At 41.0% G+C, this 16,490-nt stretch overlaps 1 protein-coding gene across 1 annotated transcript in view; it reads right to left on the bottom strand.

Moving 5' to 3' along the window:
- Positions 1–16,490, bottom strand: part of NEB (nebulin) — a 192,085-nt gene that overhangs the window by 18,259 nt on the left and 157,336 nt on the right. The window contains 16 exon segments of the mRNA XM_023762218.1: positions 233–337; positions 843–947; positions 3,168–3,272; positions 4,043–4,156; positions 4,686–4,796; positions 5,198–5,308; positions 6,904–7,008; positions 8,304–8,408; positions 8,934–9,038; positions 9,593–9,703; positions 14,011–14,115; positions 14,200–14,301; positions 14,524–14,634; positions 15,336–15,446; positions 15,533–15,637; positions 16,283–16,387. Of these exon segments, the coding sequence (XP_023617986.1) occupies positions 233–337; positions 843–947; positions 3,168–3,272; positions 4,043–4,156; positions 4,686–4,796; positions 5,198–5,308; positions 6,904–7,008; positions 8,304–8,408; positions 8,934–9,038; positions 9,593–9,703; positions 14,011–14,115; positions 14,200–14,301; positions 14,524–14,634; positions 15,336–15,446; positions 15,533–15,637; positions 16,283–16,387 (1,716 nt within the window).

Raw genomic sequence — 16,490 nt, 5'->3', positions numbered from 1 at the left:
TAAAAATATATTTTAAAAATTTTACAGAAAGAAAGGTTACTTTGTTAGCAGATTTAAATTGTTATGCAAATGGTCTGTGGAATGATGGTTTCACAGCAAAGTATGGAGAATGTTAACAAGTAACTGCTGGTATTAACTGGGGAGGTTAGATGTTAATTGTCAGGCTAGTATATTTTTAAAGAGTATGGAATTATTAGGTTAGCATTGAATAGAAAATAAAGAGTAAGTATACCGAGCTGAAATTCTTTTGATTTTCTTTCACACGCAGTATTTCTGGGGTGTCTTGAACAACTGTAATTTTTCCTTTGCTGTTTTTAAGGTCACACTGGTATTGGAGCTATGAAGAAAGAGTAAACATTTTGTTAAGATTTCAGCATTGTTTTATGTATCTTTAATTGTCCTATATTGTGTGAAGGAAGTTAAAACCCTGTGTTTAAAAAAAATGTCTATGCCACAATAATCACTGTCTGATAGCCAAAGGGAAATTCTTTAATAAAAATTTATGGAGAGACTAATTTTGAAAAACCCTAAAACTTGTAACATGTCAAATTAGGGTTTGTTTGTTTTTTTAAATGTATACCTTACCTGGAATTAACTGTGAAAAAACACAGATGTTGCCACTAATAAAAAACGGTGATAGTTCATATTCAGTGACACGAAATCATCACCAAAGTGACAGATGGGTCTGTCATGCTTTGATTGGGCTTGAAGCATGAGGCGAGTGGAGAAGAGAGGGTGGGAGTTGTGGGACTGCTCCACGCCCGACTGCAGGGGTGATGCCCACCTGGGTGTGCCCAGGGGCAGCCTCCTTGCCCTGTGCTGTAGATCCAGTAAAAACTTACAAGGCTGAAGTTCTTCTGGTTCTCCCGCACTCTCTGCATCTCCGGGGTGTCTAACACTGTTTCATAGGAGGACATGCTCTTCTCTGCATCTTCCTTGTACTTTTTCTGGGAATAGATTTAAAAAATCAGGACGGTGAACACCACAGGGAGATGGTCCAGTGAGACCTAAAATAGCTCAGCAGATGGGAAGTCCTTCCCTGACTATTCAAGGAGGTTAGGAGTCACAGAGCAGAGCTCGCTCCATGAGTAGCTCAGGCCTTTTCTTCCCTGGGGGACCGAGCCCAGGTATTAAGTAGGACCCACTGACAGGCAGAGCTGTCAGAGAAAGGCGCTTGTTGGCTGGCCCATAGGAGGGAGGTGACCGTGTGCACGGCTCCTGGCAAGGAGACAGGGATGCCTACAGTGAACTGGATGGAGCCGGGCTGTTCAACAGCAGGTGAAAAGCAGGGGATTAAGAGGCATCATCAAGGCCTCCTGAAAGCCGGCCTTAGTTGGCGAGGACATTTTCACTGGCCAAGGACTGCGCTGAGCCAGCCTTCACTTTCCTTGGGCTCTCCCACCCCGCCCCGCCCTGCTGGTGGGAGAGACGGCCCACAGGGGCTGGTCTTCCCCAGACATCCAGGCAGCTATCCCTGACTCAGCTAATCACCTCCAGCTCAAAAACATGGAACACTTACTCTGCCTTAGAGTCTGGCTTTTCCTTTATCGCTTGTCACCAAGTCCTTCCACTTTCCTCTCTAGCTTATTTATCTCTACTTTCTGAGACTTTTTTGAGAAGTATGGGTGTGCAGGGCTGAGGAAAGAAACTGGCTACTTTTGTAAGGGGGTAAAACTAACCTTTCTATATGTCTTTAGAGTGGGGCCTTGACTTACAAGTGTCCCGACTAACGAGTTTTTTGAGATACGAGCTGTCTCTTGGCCGATTTTTTGCTTTGAGTTGTGAGCTAAAATTCGGGTTACGAGCCAGCTTCAGATACCCCACCACTAGTTGGCGCAGCGAACGTCACAGTGAATGCCACATCAGCCCAGCATCACGTGTCTCACTCGTTCACTTTTTGATTTGACATACGAGTAATTTGAGGTACGAGCTCCGTCACGGAACGAATTAAACTCGTAAGTCAAGGCCCCACTGTATTTAAATTGTATTATACAGGGTGGGGCAAATGTAGCTTTACTGTTGTGAGTACATGAAACAATTTATTCTTGTATTATTATTTATTAATTACTGTATTATTTTCCATATAAACAACTGTAAACCTACTTTTGGACCACCCTGTATACAAATTACATTTGTAAGTGTTGAAAAATTTAATATAAGAGATTTTTGTTTTTTAAGTGGTGGAATTTTTTTTATTTTTGTTAATTCTCACCAAAGTCAAAAGGCAGAGGTTATTGGCTGGTAAGCCTCTCAGAGCCCTAAGAATGTTGACCTCCCTGGCTCCCGCAACGAACACAACATGGTAGTTTGAGACCCACATAGTTTTGCTAATCAAATTCTTCCCCACTCCCACCTCTAAAATAAAAGGTTCAGTTTTCCCATTTGAATAGATCTGCTTCCTAATTAACCCACTCTCTGGAAATAACTATATTTTTCATATCCAACTTTATGATATAAAATTATATGTTGCTAAAAAATGTTTAAATTCATGATTCTTCCAACTTGATTGTCATTAAGTCGATCATCTATGAAGATTAAAAACAAACAAATAAATATACAAAACAGATTTCCAGGGTCTACATCAGACTTACTAGCTTCAAAATTCCAGTTGGAACCGGGAAAATCTACCTTCCCAGGTGTTTATAAAGCATAGCCAGGTCAGGTAATTATTGCTTTAGAACTCACTGATCAGAAGACAGCAAACATTCTAATCCAGGCTACTCAAATAAATGGCAGACTCCCAATATAATTGGCAGACTCCCAATATCATGGAAGATTAAAACAAATGAGGGTACGTCTGGTGTATGAAGGACATCCCACATTTCTTCATCTCTCTATTTGTAGGACGATGGAGAGTTATCCACCATGGGAGGAATCAGGGTTAGCATTGATGACATAATCTTAATCTCATTAAAGAAATTGATAATCCAAATGTAGACTGTTAACTTTGTTTCTTCAGTTCTTCTAAGAGTTCTTCAGTAACTTAAGATTCTCTCATTTAATTAGATGCAAAAATCTAAACTTTGATCCAAACTTGCATCATAGATAACTCCCATCTCTTTTATTGGGCAAGATTGTGATTTGAAAGGACCTCCTTACGAATAAATGCAAAGATTTTGTACTTCATGATTGGGGTCAATGAGTGATATCCTGATGAATGTCCTTACCTGGCTTGAAAGGTTTTTGACTTGCTGGGCATGAATGATCTCAGGTGTATCAACCACAGAAGTGAAATTGGCTTTTTCCATTTCTGCTGAATGCTTGTACTTAATCTGCAAAAGAATACCCAACAATTGAGTAAATGTTTACAATGCGCACAACACTTGTTGGTTTAATTTGATTAAGAGGCGATCAATATTTCTTTCCCCCCAAATTCATTTATTTGACAATCAACAGACATTTTCCTTATTATGTTTATAGCTTTATACTAAAGAGTGAAATTCAGAAAGAATGAGTTCTAGCTGTTGAGAGACTATCTAGTTGGGCATGGGGAACAGAAGTAGGGGAAGGAAAAGGAGGAGGAGAGGAGTAATGGGAAATGAGGGAGATAATCAGCAGAGAGTAAGGCATGGATTGTTTATAAACACAAGACAGCAAAAGACCCAAACCAATCACTGTGAGACAATGTGGGATGCCTAAAAACTATGTTTTAAATTTAGGCCTTGAAAGGAGGGAAAGAAAGGACTCCCAAAATAGTCGAAGCAAGGAATTCTTGGTGCCAAAAGAGGAGTGCAATGACTAAGAAATAAGGCCAGATGTCAGAGAGTCTACACCATTTCCAAGCAGCTATTTGGTTCCCTAATTTCCACTCTTCGCTCTGAATGTCTCCTGTGGCTGCAGACTCAGAAAGGCGGATGGAAGCAGGCCTAGCAAAGGGTCCCTGATTCTTTTATTAGATGGATTCACCAGGCAGATGTTTAAGAATGATACTATTTGCATTCGACGGTCATTGACCAACAAGTTAGATAATAAAAGGACAGTCTGTGTCCTTATAATCGCAGTCGATTTTTTTGGAAGATTGACATGCAACAGGGACACTGACCTGACTGGCGATATCAGTGGCGTTCTTGGCCCTCATGAAGTCAGGCGTTTCATTGGCCATGGCGTTCAGGCCTTTTCCTTTGACTCCCAGCTCCAGGTCTCTCTTATATTCTTTCTATAGTAACATTTAAAAAAAAGTTTCCTTACTTCCATGATGAAATAAAAAATGTACAGAGTGACTATAAATCCACATAACATGCGACCTTAGTTGCTAATGTTCATCTTTCCCTATGGTAGGATGCAGTGGTGACCACCAAAATCCATTTTAAGGCCTCTTTTTGAACACTTCAGCATCTTTTATTTAGAAAATTAATTATAAAGCAAATTTTAAATCTGGTTTGGTAACAACTAGGATTAAACCTAGAGCACACCACTCCCATTTGGTGTTTTTATTTAAATGAGCACACCAAATGGATCAAGATGAATAATATTAGATAAATAATAGGTTAGGATAGTGATGGCCACTACAGACACAGATTGCTATGATATCAACTCATTAGAAATTAAGATATATTTTATTTAATGGTAGTAATCATGTTGGATATGGAATTTGAAATTCAAAAACTCTCTTTTCATCTCTTTGGATTTGTGTGTGTGTGTATCTTGGCTGTGAATTATGTGCATGCAGTTGGCTGGGGACCCACCTCATTGAGGATTTGAGTGGCATTCTTTGCTCTTATCATGTCGGGAGTATCTTCCATCTCATGGAGACCCTTCCCACGGATGCTTTCCTCTAGATCTCTCCTGTACTCTTTCTGTATCACAAAATAAAAGCAGCAATGATGACCAGAAAGCCTGGATTGCTCTTCTCAGGTAAAGGGTCAAAATCCCCAAAGATAAAAAGCCCTTTCAATTTTAAACAGTTGCAATTTAGTAAATAAAGATATCAATAAAAGCAGGGTATAAGCTTCATCAGTTAATATGGAATATTCAATAAAAACTAGAAATTAATAGGATGGTAAGGTAAGCACATTTTATTTGGTACTCAATTAAAATATCAGAAGAATGAACATGGATCATAGATTAGGTGACCAAATGTGAACCCAACTCGAAATCCACAAAGTTAGGTGTTGGTTAAAATGGCGGAAGGTGGTGAAAGTGGCATTAGTGCAGTTATTTGGATCAAGAGGGAAAGAAAAGACCAACTGGGCACTACCTCGCTGATTATTTTGGTTGCATATTTGGCATGTAATGAAGCTGGTGTGACCTCCAGGCCAGTCAGGTTTCTGCCTTTGATGGACTCATCATATTCTTTCCTGTATTCTTTCTAATGTGAGTAGGAAGAAAGAACAAGTTAAGAAAAAGACACGTTATTATTATTTAACTAGAGACCCGGTGCATGAAAATTCATGTACGTAGAGGGGGGAGTCCCTCAGCCCGGCCTGCACCCTCTTGCAGTCTGGGAGTCCTCAGGGGATGTCCAACTGATGGCTTAGGCCCACTACCCATGGGGAGCAGGTCTAAGCTGCAGTCTGGCCTCCCTCTGTGGGAGGTAACCAGGCGGGCCAATCAGAGGATGGCGCCGGCCAGCGAGTGGCCAGCCCCGCCACCCCCACCCTCCATTGCCCTTCCGCGGCCACTGGTCACCGCTGCCCTCCCCCCGCCCCCATCGCCGTCCCCTCCCTCTGCCCGCTGGCATGCGCCTTGGCTGGCCTGGCGCCGCTTGCTCACTAGCCCCGCCCCCCCAACCCATCATTCCGCTGTTTGGTCTATTTGCATATTACACTTTTATTATATAGGATTACTATATAGGATGTCTCAATCTTAAGAAGATATTACATTTTCTTTCTATGTTGGCCTCTTAACTTGGTCATAGTTCTGCTGATGGTCACATACTTAAAACATGTCTGATTTTTCTGGAAATACTTTGTCTAGAGCAAATGGTCTCAAGGAAATGTGACTGGGGCTGGTCCTCCATGAGAGCAGAGGGAAGGACCCAGGAATCCACTGTCATCTCTCCTGATGACATTTTTCTTAAGGCAACAAAAGATTTTACTTCTGAATTAGAAGTAAGCAACTCAAGGGAAAAAAATAAAACAACCCAGAGGAAGGAGAGCCTGAGATCACCAGATACAAACTTGACATTTTTCATAATCATGATCTATTATTTTTAATCACTAAATAGATTATGTGGACAAAATTATTTTTAGATGCCTCTGCTAACATTTCTAAAATAGGAATTATGGCACCTTGACTTTTGATGTTTTGATAAACACCTTGATCACTAATCTTCTTTTGTTTGGCTTGGGGCTACGTATCAAGAGAAGAGCGGTCCAGCCCTAGCCAGTTGCTCAGAGGGTAGAGCGTTGGCCTGTGGACTGAAGGGTCCTAGGTTCGATTCTGGTCAAGGGTACATGCCCAGTTGCAGGTTTGATCCCCAGTAGGGGGCATGCAGGAGGCAGCCAATCAATGATTCTCTCTCATCATTGATGTTTCTATCTCTCTCACTCTCTCCCTTCCTCTTTAAAATAAGTAAAAACATATAAAAAATAAATTAATTAAGAAAAAAGGAAAGAGAGCGAGAGAGAGAAGAGCAATCCAAAGCTGATGGTAAGTCTATGCAGAGGGAATGTTTCACTCATGAAAAAAAATTATATTATATTCAATATAATTTCAGTATTAGCAATAGTTTACTGTGTTCTATTTCTATGAAAATGATAGTTAAAATAAGACATATGTGGTAAATTTTACTGTTCAGAACATTTTTGATAACTAAACCATAGGATTTTAGAGATCATATGGTAGAGCATCCCATCATCTACTACTGTGGGATAATTGAAAGCTGGATACGTTTGTGAGCAGAGCATGTTTTCATCAGGTTGAGGGTGTGTTTGCTGTGTGGTGTGTTTGCGTAGGACTTACCCCACTCTGCATCTGCTGAGATTCTTTGGCGGTGAGGTACGTTGGTGTTTCAAAGTCCAACATGGGCTTTCCTCGTTCCTTTTCATACTTTTCTTTGTATTTCACCTAGTGATGAAAAGCCTTATTAGCTATCCCTCCTCGGGTCAATTTGTAGACAGATTCCAGTTTAAGGATAGTATTTTTCAATTGACACATTATGTCCAATTGGGTGGCATCTCTGCCACTCAAGACAGATCCAGAACTTTTTTGTTGCCAACGGGGAAAAACACCATTTCTGTCTGCAAGGCATAATCAGGATGTGTGTTCAACTCATGGAGACAAAAGAATCACTGCAGAAGGATCAGCAGAATGAAATATTGAGGCAAGAAAACGCATGGGAAGATCCCCCATAGATAAGGTTGGCCAAGATCTGATATGTATAGATGTGAACATTTTAACCCTGGCATTAGTCAATACTTCTGATTTTTAAAAATCTCCAGTTTTTCTTTCATAAGAATTGTTATCAGACAACTGGGGTCTTGATTTGATGGATAATGCATGCAACTTCATAGGTTAAAAACTCTTTCTAGGTCATAACCAGTCACATATGTAATGCAACCAACATAAGTTGGTATAAAAATAAAAATTAGTTTACATGTTGACTGACTTACTAATAAACCTGACATCCTCTAAAAACCCCCAACACTATTTTACAAACACAATCCCTTTAGCCTCATGGGATGAAAGTCAGAGGTCCTTGTTCATGCAGTGTCTTAGTGGCAATGCCCAATGTCAGCTCTTTTTATTATAACAACACATCATTGAGGCCTGGGGGCAGTGCTACTTTATGGATGACGTGGGGATATTTCTAGTAATTTAGCCCTTGTGGTTAATGCCCAACCAGGACCTTAATAAAGCTGAATTTGTAATATAGGAGGACATGTGACAGCAAGATCCTTCTCTCAATTCTTTCCTTCATTATTTGCAAATATTACAATTTCTAATATACCCAGAGACTACTTCATTGGTAGGTCTGATCATATCACTTATCTGCTTAAAATCTTCCCAAGTCTTCTTATCATCCATTGTTTCTTAACTTGCAGGGCAGGCTCATGGGGGCACATTGGGGTCATTGTAAGGGCTTTGTTCCCCTTGGTAACATAATCTTATGCTTCCAGTCCCAGTCAGTAACCTGACTCACACACATTGTACTGTTTCTCCAATACATGTTGATGCTGTTATCACTGATGACATAAACAGTTGTTTCAAAATGTTACGAAGTTCAAAGCCCCTGTATCTATGGACATTTTCTCAAGCTGTAGTTACCGGAACTGTCACTACTACCCTGGGGGGAATCCATGCAAGCTTTTGACACTGTAGACGATGAGCGTCAGGGAAAAGGTCAGTCTTGATCAACTTACAATGCTCTGCAATTCCGTGGCCTCCTTTAGGTGCAGCTGCTCCAGGTTGTCGGGGATGGTGTGGTAGTGGCCTTTACTCTTCTCATACTTCTTCTTGTACTGGTACTGAGGGGAAGGTGGCAAAAAGGCACGTGGATGTTAAAGCTGCGTGGCCTTCCTATGTTTCCTCTTTGGATTAGACATGTACACAGCAGCAGGAGCAAGGCCACGTTACAATGAGCACATGCCAACTAGGGGGGTAAGAAACAGCTTTAAAGGCTGGAGATCCACCGTCAGCTTTGTCAGGTAATACAGGTTGTACACACTTAGGGCATACGGCGTATTCGAAGTGGGCTTAAGAGTGAAAAGTGAAAGAGGTCCTTTAAAGGAGGAAAGAGATTGGTTAATTGAAAAAAAGTTTAAATATTCTAAAAAATAAAAGCATTTTCTTATATTCTGGGAGGTGTTATGGTCAGTGGAGAGGTGGTAGTTACGGTGGTAATTTAGAAGAAGGCACTCAAACAAGAGTGGAGGTTTTCAATCAACCTAGGGTGTCAGTAGCAGAGAAGTTAGAGGCGTGTGAGCTCAGAGGAGGAATTTAGCTGCGATTGGCTAAAACAAGCTGATTCTGGAGCAAACGACTGAGCTTACAGAACTGGCGAGTTGGCTTGTATTCAGGACATGATTCATTATCAGAGATTCCTTCATGTCAGTCACAGGTTTGTGAAGTTTCTTGAGGTCAGCCTTATATTTAACCTGTATGTTAAGAGGGAAAAGGGTATTATGTAAATAGAGGATAGTAAACAGTACGAGTGGAAACCATAGTAAGACTCATCCAGAAACAAATGCTGGAGATGGTGATGAAAAACCGTGTCTTAGTCATGTAGCCAAAAAGTGGAAACAACATAATTCATCAACAGGTGAATGAATAAACAGAATGTTTATACATACAATGGAATATTATTTAGCCATAAGAAGAAATGAAATTCTGGATACACATTACAACATGGATGAACCTTGAAAACATTATGTGGGTGAAATCAGCCAGACAAAGAGACAAATATTGTATGATTCCACTTATATGAAATCTCTAATAGGCAAATTCATTGGAATGCAAAGTAGCTTAGGGATTACCAGTGAGGGGAATGGAGAGTTTTTTGCTTAATATAGAGTTTCTATTTGGAGGTGATAAAAAAGTTTTGGAAATCATGGTGGTAGCTGGACAAAATTGTGAGTGTAACTAATATCTGGAAAAATAGTTGGATGACAAATTTCATGTTATATATTTTACCACAATTTAAAAAACATACCTCACTTGCGAGATTGTTAGCATCTTTCATGACTTTGTAGAGCTGGCTGTCTTTTGGATTGTATTTTGGTGTCTTGCCCTTCTCTTTGTCGAAATTTTCTCGGTATTTAATCTAACAGCAAATGCAAAAATCCAAATTATTCCTGAACATAAATTAAATTGAGGACTGTGAATTGGAAAAAATATAAATGAAAAAAACATGTTATGCATAAAGTGATCAAATAATTTATTATCCAAACTAGGACTCTTTTAATAGGGAAAGGGGCATTATGGTAATTAGGTTGGGACAACAGTCAATCAAGAATAAGATCCAGTGAAATTGTATTTGCCATCTTTCATCGCTCTGGCTAATCATTTTCAGATTAGCCAGAGTGACGAAAGATGATCACCTCTTTTTAATGCAAAACAAAAATAAAAGGAAAATGCATTAGGCTAAATTCAGAGAAGTGAGCTGATGTATTTGATTTGGAGCAACTTGGCCCTCCTAACTAGACAAGCTGAAAGCATTTTAGACCTGTTTCAAGGAGTCCCAAGAGGGATTGTCAATGATCAGAAGTATGAGATGTCAGGCACCTCTTAAGTTAGGAGAATTTGTTGTTATTTTAAAATAGTACTTGGGCTACATCATCTTAATTTTTTAAACTTGGCAAAAAAAATGGCATAGCTTTTGAGTAAAGAGAACAAAGTTTAGGAATTAATGGCTTCTACATCATTTCAGACTAGAAGAAAAAAGTGAGCTACTTTAGAATAATGAGAAAATAGGATTAAATATACTTTTAGGTTCATAGCACTACGACAATGCAAAAAACTAAAGTACTTCAATTTTAAAAAATAAGCATAATGCCTGGCACTAATAGTTGCTCAATAAATGTATTTGATGGAATGAAAGGAAGAAACAGTCATTATGCCTAGGTAAAATAGCTAAAGAAGATGTTTTATTTATAAGAAAATTCAACAGGATAAATTGAAACATGAACATGTCCTTACAAAAGACAGACTAATGCCTTTGTCAAGAGTATTATAGGATTAAGTCCCCTAGTTGTTCACTCTAAGAAGAATGAAAAATGAGCTCTCTCTAGATGCTAGCCAGCTAAAAGGGCAATATTTGACTCTCTGGAAAATCTAGAATTTCTGTTATTGGTAAGGTGAAAGACTCGCCCATTCATTTAGCACCCTAGGACTCACTCACACCGACATTTTACTCTGTAGACATTTAAAAGCAGCACCCCCTCATGCTTCATCATGTTACTTCACTTCCCCACCACTTTACATATTCAGCAGGACAGACACAAAAGAGACCACTCAAATGCTAAGAACAAGGACATCTGCCACCTCAGAGGAAATGCATCCACAAAGCTGACACTCACTTCTTTTGAATAAACCTACGGTGGAAATGCATAGGGAAAAACAAGCATGCAGAACAGTACCACGTGATGCAGGCACATGGAGACAGATACAGAAAGGAAGAGGAGAAACACAACATAAAAGGAAAAGGAAGTGTAAATAACTGGCTCCTCTCTGAAAAAAAATTCGTTCTCAAAATAAAGAAATGAGAGGCCTGCTAAAGAAAGTCATAGGTCATGAGCTGGTGCCTGGACCAAAAGGAAGCTTCTTGTAAGGGATATAGAAACCCGTAAGGCAGGGGTTGATCCCAAGAGCTGTGAAACGCAGAAAGGCAAAGTGAACCAGATGCCCAGAGTCAGACCGAGGAGGAAGAATTGCAAAGGCCCAGATTCTCAGAGAAAAATAAAATCTGCTTCTTTTAGAAGTATGTCAGATTCCTCTTTCTGTCTTTTAGGAAATAACTTCTTTCTGAAGAAATATTTCCTTAACGAGCAGCAAATCCATTGGTCTTGCTTCAGTATCTTTTTCTTCTGTTAGTTTCAAGTAAACTTAAATTTTCAACTTTTTCATTAAAAAAATCTATGCCTCCCTTTCCCACAGAAAGACCCCCCCAAGCAAATGTAACCTTGAAAACAACTATTATAAATCTGAGTTCAGCACAAAACAAACTTCCTTTTTAACTGGATCTTCTTAAGAATTACTTACTACATTTTGGAAGATATGGACACACATCAGATTCAGGACTCCAGGAATTCTGGGACTAGGCAGTAAGTATAGTAAATTCCTGGCATTGGACTAGGCAGTGAGTACAGTAAAACTAAATACATGTGCATTACGGAATGGTAAAGACTTCTTTTTCTTGTTAATCATGGAACCTGAGAGGCAACCATGCAATGCCATGTATTGTCAAGTGTAACACCAGCATTTATAATCCCATCAGGCTCAGATATTGGCTTATATGGATGTGGTATAGGAAATATTTTCAAATCAATTATTCTTTCAAAATTTAATATAATTAAAGGTCTGAGATCTTACTGTTCAGCTCCTTATCAAGGAATTGGTACTTGTAAAGACTGAAGAATAGGCCCAAGAATTAGAAAACTTCTCGCTATTAAGACTGTAAAACAGAGGGTGAAAGAACTATGAGTTCATAGTATGCCCGAACAGAGAGACTGTATTAAGTGCCAATCTCAAATGTATTAAACATCAACAATGGCCATCAGCAGAGGTTTTCTTTGTGTGGTGGGAGATGAGATTCTTCATCTGTTTTCATTTCATCTTTTCATTTGATCTTTGTCAGCAACTCAAAATATACTGGGAAGCCATGTCTGAGTCTAGTCTATCTTCCTACTCCAAGTGGCATGTTCCAGAGGGCAAGCTTCATGCATGAAAAGATGGGTGTGTGCAAAAGTATACTCTTTAACAAATTTCCATAGCATTCTACACATGCCGACACAAAATCAACAGGAAAGAGTGCAACTTGGTCAGTCAGTCCCCTGACCAAGGCTAGGAAAGTCGACAAGAAAAAGAGGAAGACAGAGATCTTGGCTTGCCGGTGCCAGTCTTACATCACTCATGAGTGCATTAACTTTCTTAAGATGCCTCATCATAAGGGTGTCATAAGATGCGGCGCCGTGCCCGTGTCCTCTCCTTTGGCCTTTGAGGTAGTCTGCCTAGAGTGCCAGCAAGACAGCAAAGTCAGAATGGGGAGGGCCCACCTATAGGGGAAAACCTATTGGGCCAGGGGGTCACACCAGGAAGCTGTAAATGCAGAGGCAAGCCTTTCACAGAAAGTAAACGCAGGAAGGTGAACTCATAAAAGGATCTGGTTGGGTCTCATTCTCCATATCATAGCTTTCACTTAGAATTAGGAATATGAGCCTCTTGATGTTTAAATACAGCAAAGTCTTCAAAATGTCAACATGCAAAGTCATTTCTTTGTTTTTAACTTGATAATGGTATTACCTTGGGAATTTAAAAACATATTAAAAATTTTTGCATTAGAAAGTTCTTGTTACATTTCATTACTCTTAGAGATTATACTTTTTTTTGTTGGCGATTTCATATTTTTGTCTCAAATGCTTACACAATTCCATTAATTTATAATAAAACATTGCATAGGAGTATTACATTAAAAAACTTAAAAAGTCATATTTGCTTGTCATCAGGCATCTGAACCTTGTCTCTTCATCATCATTATGGCTTGTTTTGTCCCTTGATATTACCACTTTATACCTTCCAAAAGATTGGTATCCCATGTGTGCTATTGCTGAAAGTCATACATAAAACAACCAAATGTATCCCAAACCTGTTTCTTTAAACAAATACTTGAGAGAACAGACAATGAAGAAGGTAGGACCTCTAAATTGGAGGAGAAATAAGATATTCTTGAGCTCAAGTCCTACAGGACTAAGACTTGCTCTCTGAAAGAGCTGATGGTGGGTCATGGAGTCTCTGAGCTGAAGTCTGAAAACCTGTCATAACTCAGGAGTATTATAGATAATTGGTCTAACAAGGGAAATTAGGTAACGTGGCAATTAGGTTTGAGCAACACATTTCTGAGTCCATCTTCTCAATAATATCAAATCTGCTAAAATGAAGCATTCCCCCTCAGCACCCTGTGCATACCTTGATCAAACGTTTGTCACCCCTATGGTACTTACTTATCCATGGATCTATAGTATGAGGACATCTTCCCTAGGTCCTAGCGCAGGCACTTCATATATGTACGTTGAATGAAAGAATAAAGGTTACTGCATCTGGTTGGATTCTAGACACTTGCATGTTAACAAGACCTCACAGGTGAGTTAAGTATGAATTAAGCCCTTGGGATGTAACCTCCCATGTCTACAGACAAGTTCCAAGAGGAACTCTGGAGCTGATATTCTTATCACATGAAAATAGCTAAGCACTCAAACACCCCTAGACACATACCCATAAATGGAAAAGTGGAGAAAAAGAAAGGCCTGGAGATGTTAGCCATAAACAAGAAAGATGGTCCTTAACACACGTGTTCTGGTACGTTTCAAAGCTAATCTTTTCATGTTAGAGCCGCCTCTTGCCCATCTGCGTTACCTGGCTGCTCAGCTTGGCTGCCTTCTTGGCCATTTCAATGTCTGGACGACCAAGCATGCTTAACCCATGGCTGCCCTCCTTCCGGTGCTTGGCTCTGTACTCCACCTGCATCAAAGGAAACCAAAATGGGCAATACATCCTCGGTGGTGTGGCCCTTGGGGATCAGGTACATGTTAATCACATCTTTACCTCACTGGCCTGCTTGGCTGCCTGCGTGGCCTTCTTGATGTCGGGCCGATCAGCCACTGTGGTGTAATGCAGGTTTTCTTTGGCATCTTTTCTGTAAGCAACCTTTATATTTGGGGGGAAAAAAGTTCACTCCTTTGAGAGACATGCTATCCTTCCAAAGTCCTCATTAAGTACAAGGGACTTTTTATTAAAACCAAACTAATCTCACCACCATGTTTATTAAACTAGAAGACACAGAAGTTAGGGTGACCGGAACCAGCATGCACCAATTTGAAATCCACGGGCTCAGTGGGCCCCCAAAGAGTGTCGAGAGGAGAAACTTACGTCACTCTGCTTCTTGGCCACTTCCATGGCATGTTTCACGTCTGGGGGCTCCATCATGATGGAGTAGTTGGATTTCCCTTTCTCCTTGACAAACTTCTTTTTGTAATTTGTCTGAAAAGAGCCGGAATTACATATGTGAGCGGGGAAAGCTGGGAACAGGATTGATTTACTTGAAGAACTTTGAGACGATGTCCAGGGAAACCCCCGGCTCCCCGTTTTGGACCTGTCTGGAACCCGGGTCTCTCGGTCCATATTCTAGCTCTTCCCTGTCATCTCTGTCCCATAGCCCAGCACTGGAACCACACACCAATCTTTGGAGAAATGACCACAGGGAACTTAAGCTCTGTCATGCATCATTTCTACCTTTTTAAAACAGATGGAACGATGTAGGGCTCATAAACTAGGATATCATGATTATTAATGTATTATTGATTAGGCCATAGTAGGCAGAGATTACCAAGATACAGAGGTGGTTTGCTTCTCTAAAATTGTTTAGCAGTTTAATGGTAGGAGAGGCCAATCTCCATTAGCGATCTTTTCTTCCCTTATCAGCACTAGGTTAACAACAGCTTATATTGCTAGATAACATGACCCTTGGCAAAACCCACATCTGCCATAGTTGCCATAATTGGATACATAATAAGTTGTCCTTTTAACCAGAGTTCAAAATTGTGATCACAGACAGGTGTTGATGGTAAGAACAAAATGACATAAAGGAAGGCGTTTGTAAGCAAAACGGCAGCTTTCGGTCTGGCTGGAGCCTAAGGTCAAGGGGCCCAGCTGCTGCCCAGTGCCCTGGGGCTGTCACTCACATCGCTGACATGCTTGGTCACTTCCTTGACGCGAATAGTGTTCGGGGTCTCCGGCAGCGTCGTGTACGAGCCCTGGGCCAAGTGCTTCTTCACGTAGTCCTTATACTTGTTCTGAGGGAACCCACAGCAAGTGTTAGAGCGTCTGGCTGGGCGTGAGCCCGAGAGGAAAGCAGAGCCCACGGCAGCGGGAGGGGTACCTCGGACACCAGGTGGCTGACAGCCTTTGCCAGGAGGATCTGAGGAGTGTCGGGCACAGCGTGGCAGCTTCCTCTCTCCTTGACATGTTTCTCTTTGTATTTCAGCTGCGGGGGTGAAGAAAGCGTGTTGTTAGCTCCTCTGGGTCTCCTGCATATTTTTATTAAGCTCCCAGGTCACCAGACAGAGCTGGGGGAACAGCATGGTTGACACCGGGGGAACATGAAACTCAACACAAGACGTGATGTTTGGAAATCTTGGGAAATATGCAGTCATGATTTTCTTTATGTCTTGCAAGTGAGGTTAGATTTTAATAATAATCAAAATGGGGCTTGAGATGAATCTTTATACATATAGCCTAGTTCAAAGCACTTTCAAATATGTCATTTCCCCCTCCTCGTCTCCTCCCCTCCCCCGCCCCCCAAAGTCCGGGAGGCACTGTTATTCCTCCTTTCCAGACGAGGAAAGTGCAGCACAGGAAGAATGGGCGCCCACAAATGTGAATTAGTTTCCCATTGGAACCCACCCGGGCCTCAGATTCCTGATTCTTGCTGTGTGAGTTCTCTCCTGGTGCGAGAGCGGTCAAGACAGTCAGCAGGCTTTAATGCCTTCCCGCTGTTGCCACCCTGCTCTGCCATGCCAGGTCCTAATCCGGGACCCACACCCACAGCAGCAGCCCTGGTCCTTTCCTGGTGTCCCTGGGGAGACGGCTGTGAGTGGGGTTAGGTGTCATGGAAGGGACGGGTACTCACGTCACTTTCTATTAAGGAATTCCTCAGGGCCAGCACCATGTCTTTGTCATCGGTGACGGACAGCTTGCAACCCTTGAGGAATTCTCGGTCCAGCTTGTATTCAAACTGTCACAGAAGAAAGGCAGAGGAAGATGGGAAAGGGGGACAGGCACAGGAGAAAGCCAACTTTTGATCAAACCCGTAAGAAGGCCGCCTCTTGAAGAGGGCT

Source organism: Myotis lucifugus, unplaced genomic scaffold, assembly GCF_000147115.1.
Source record: "Myotis lucifugus unplaced genomic scaffold, Myoluc2.0 scaffold_238, whole genome shotgun sequence".
NCBI lineage: Eukaryota > Metazoa > Chordata > Mammalia > Chiroptera > Vespertilionidae > Myotis > Myotis lucifugus.
Note: the sequence above shows the minus strand (reverse complement) of the source record. Positions and strands in the feature narration are given on the sequence as shown.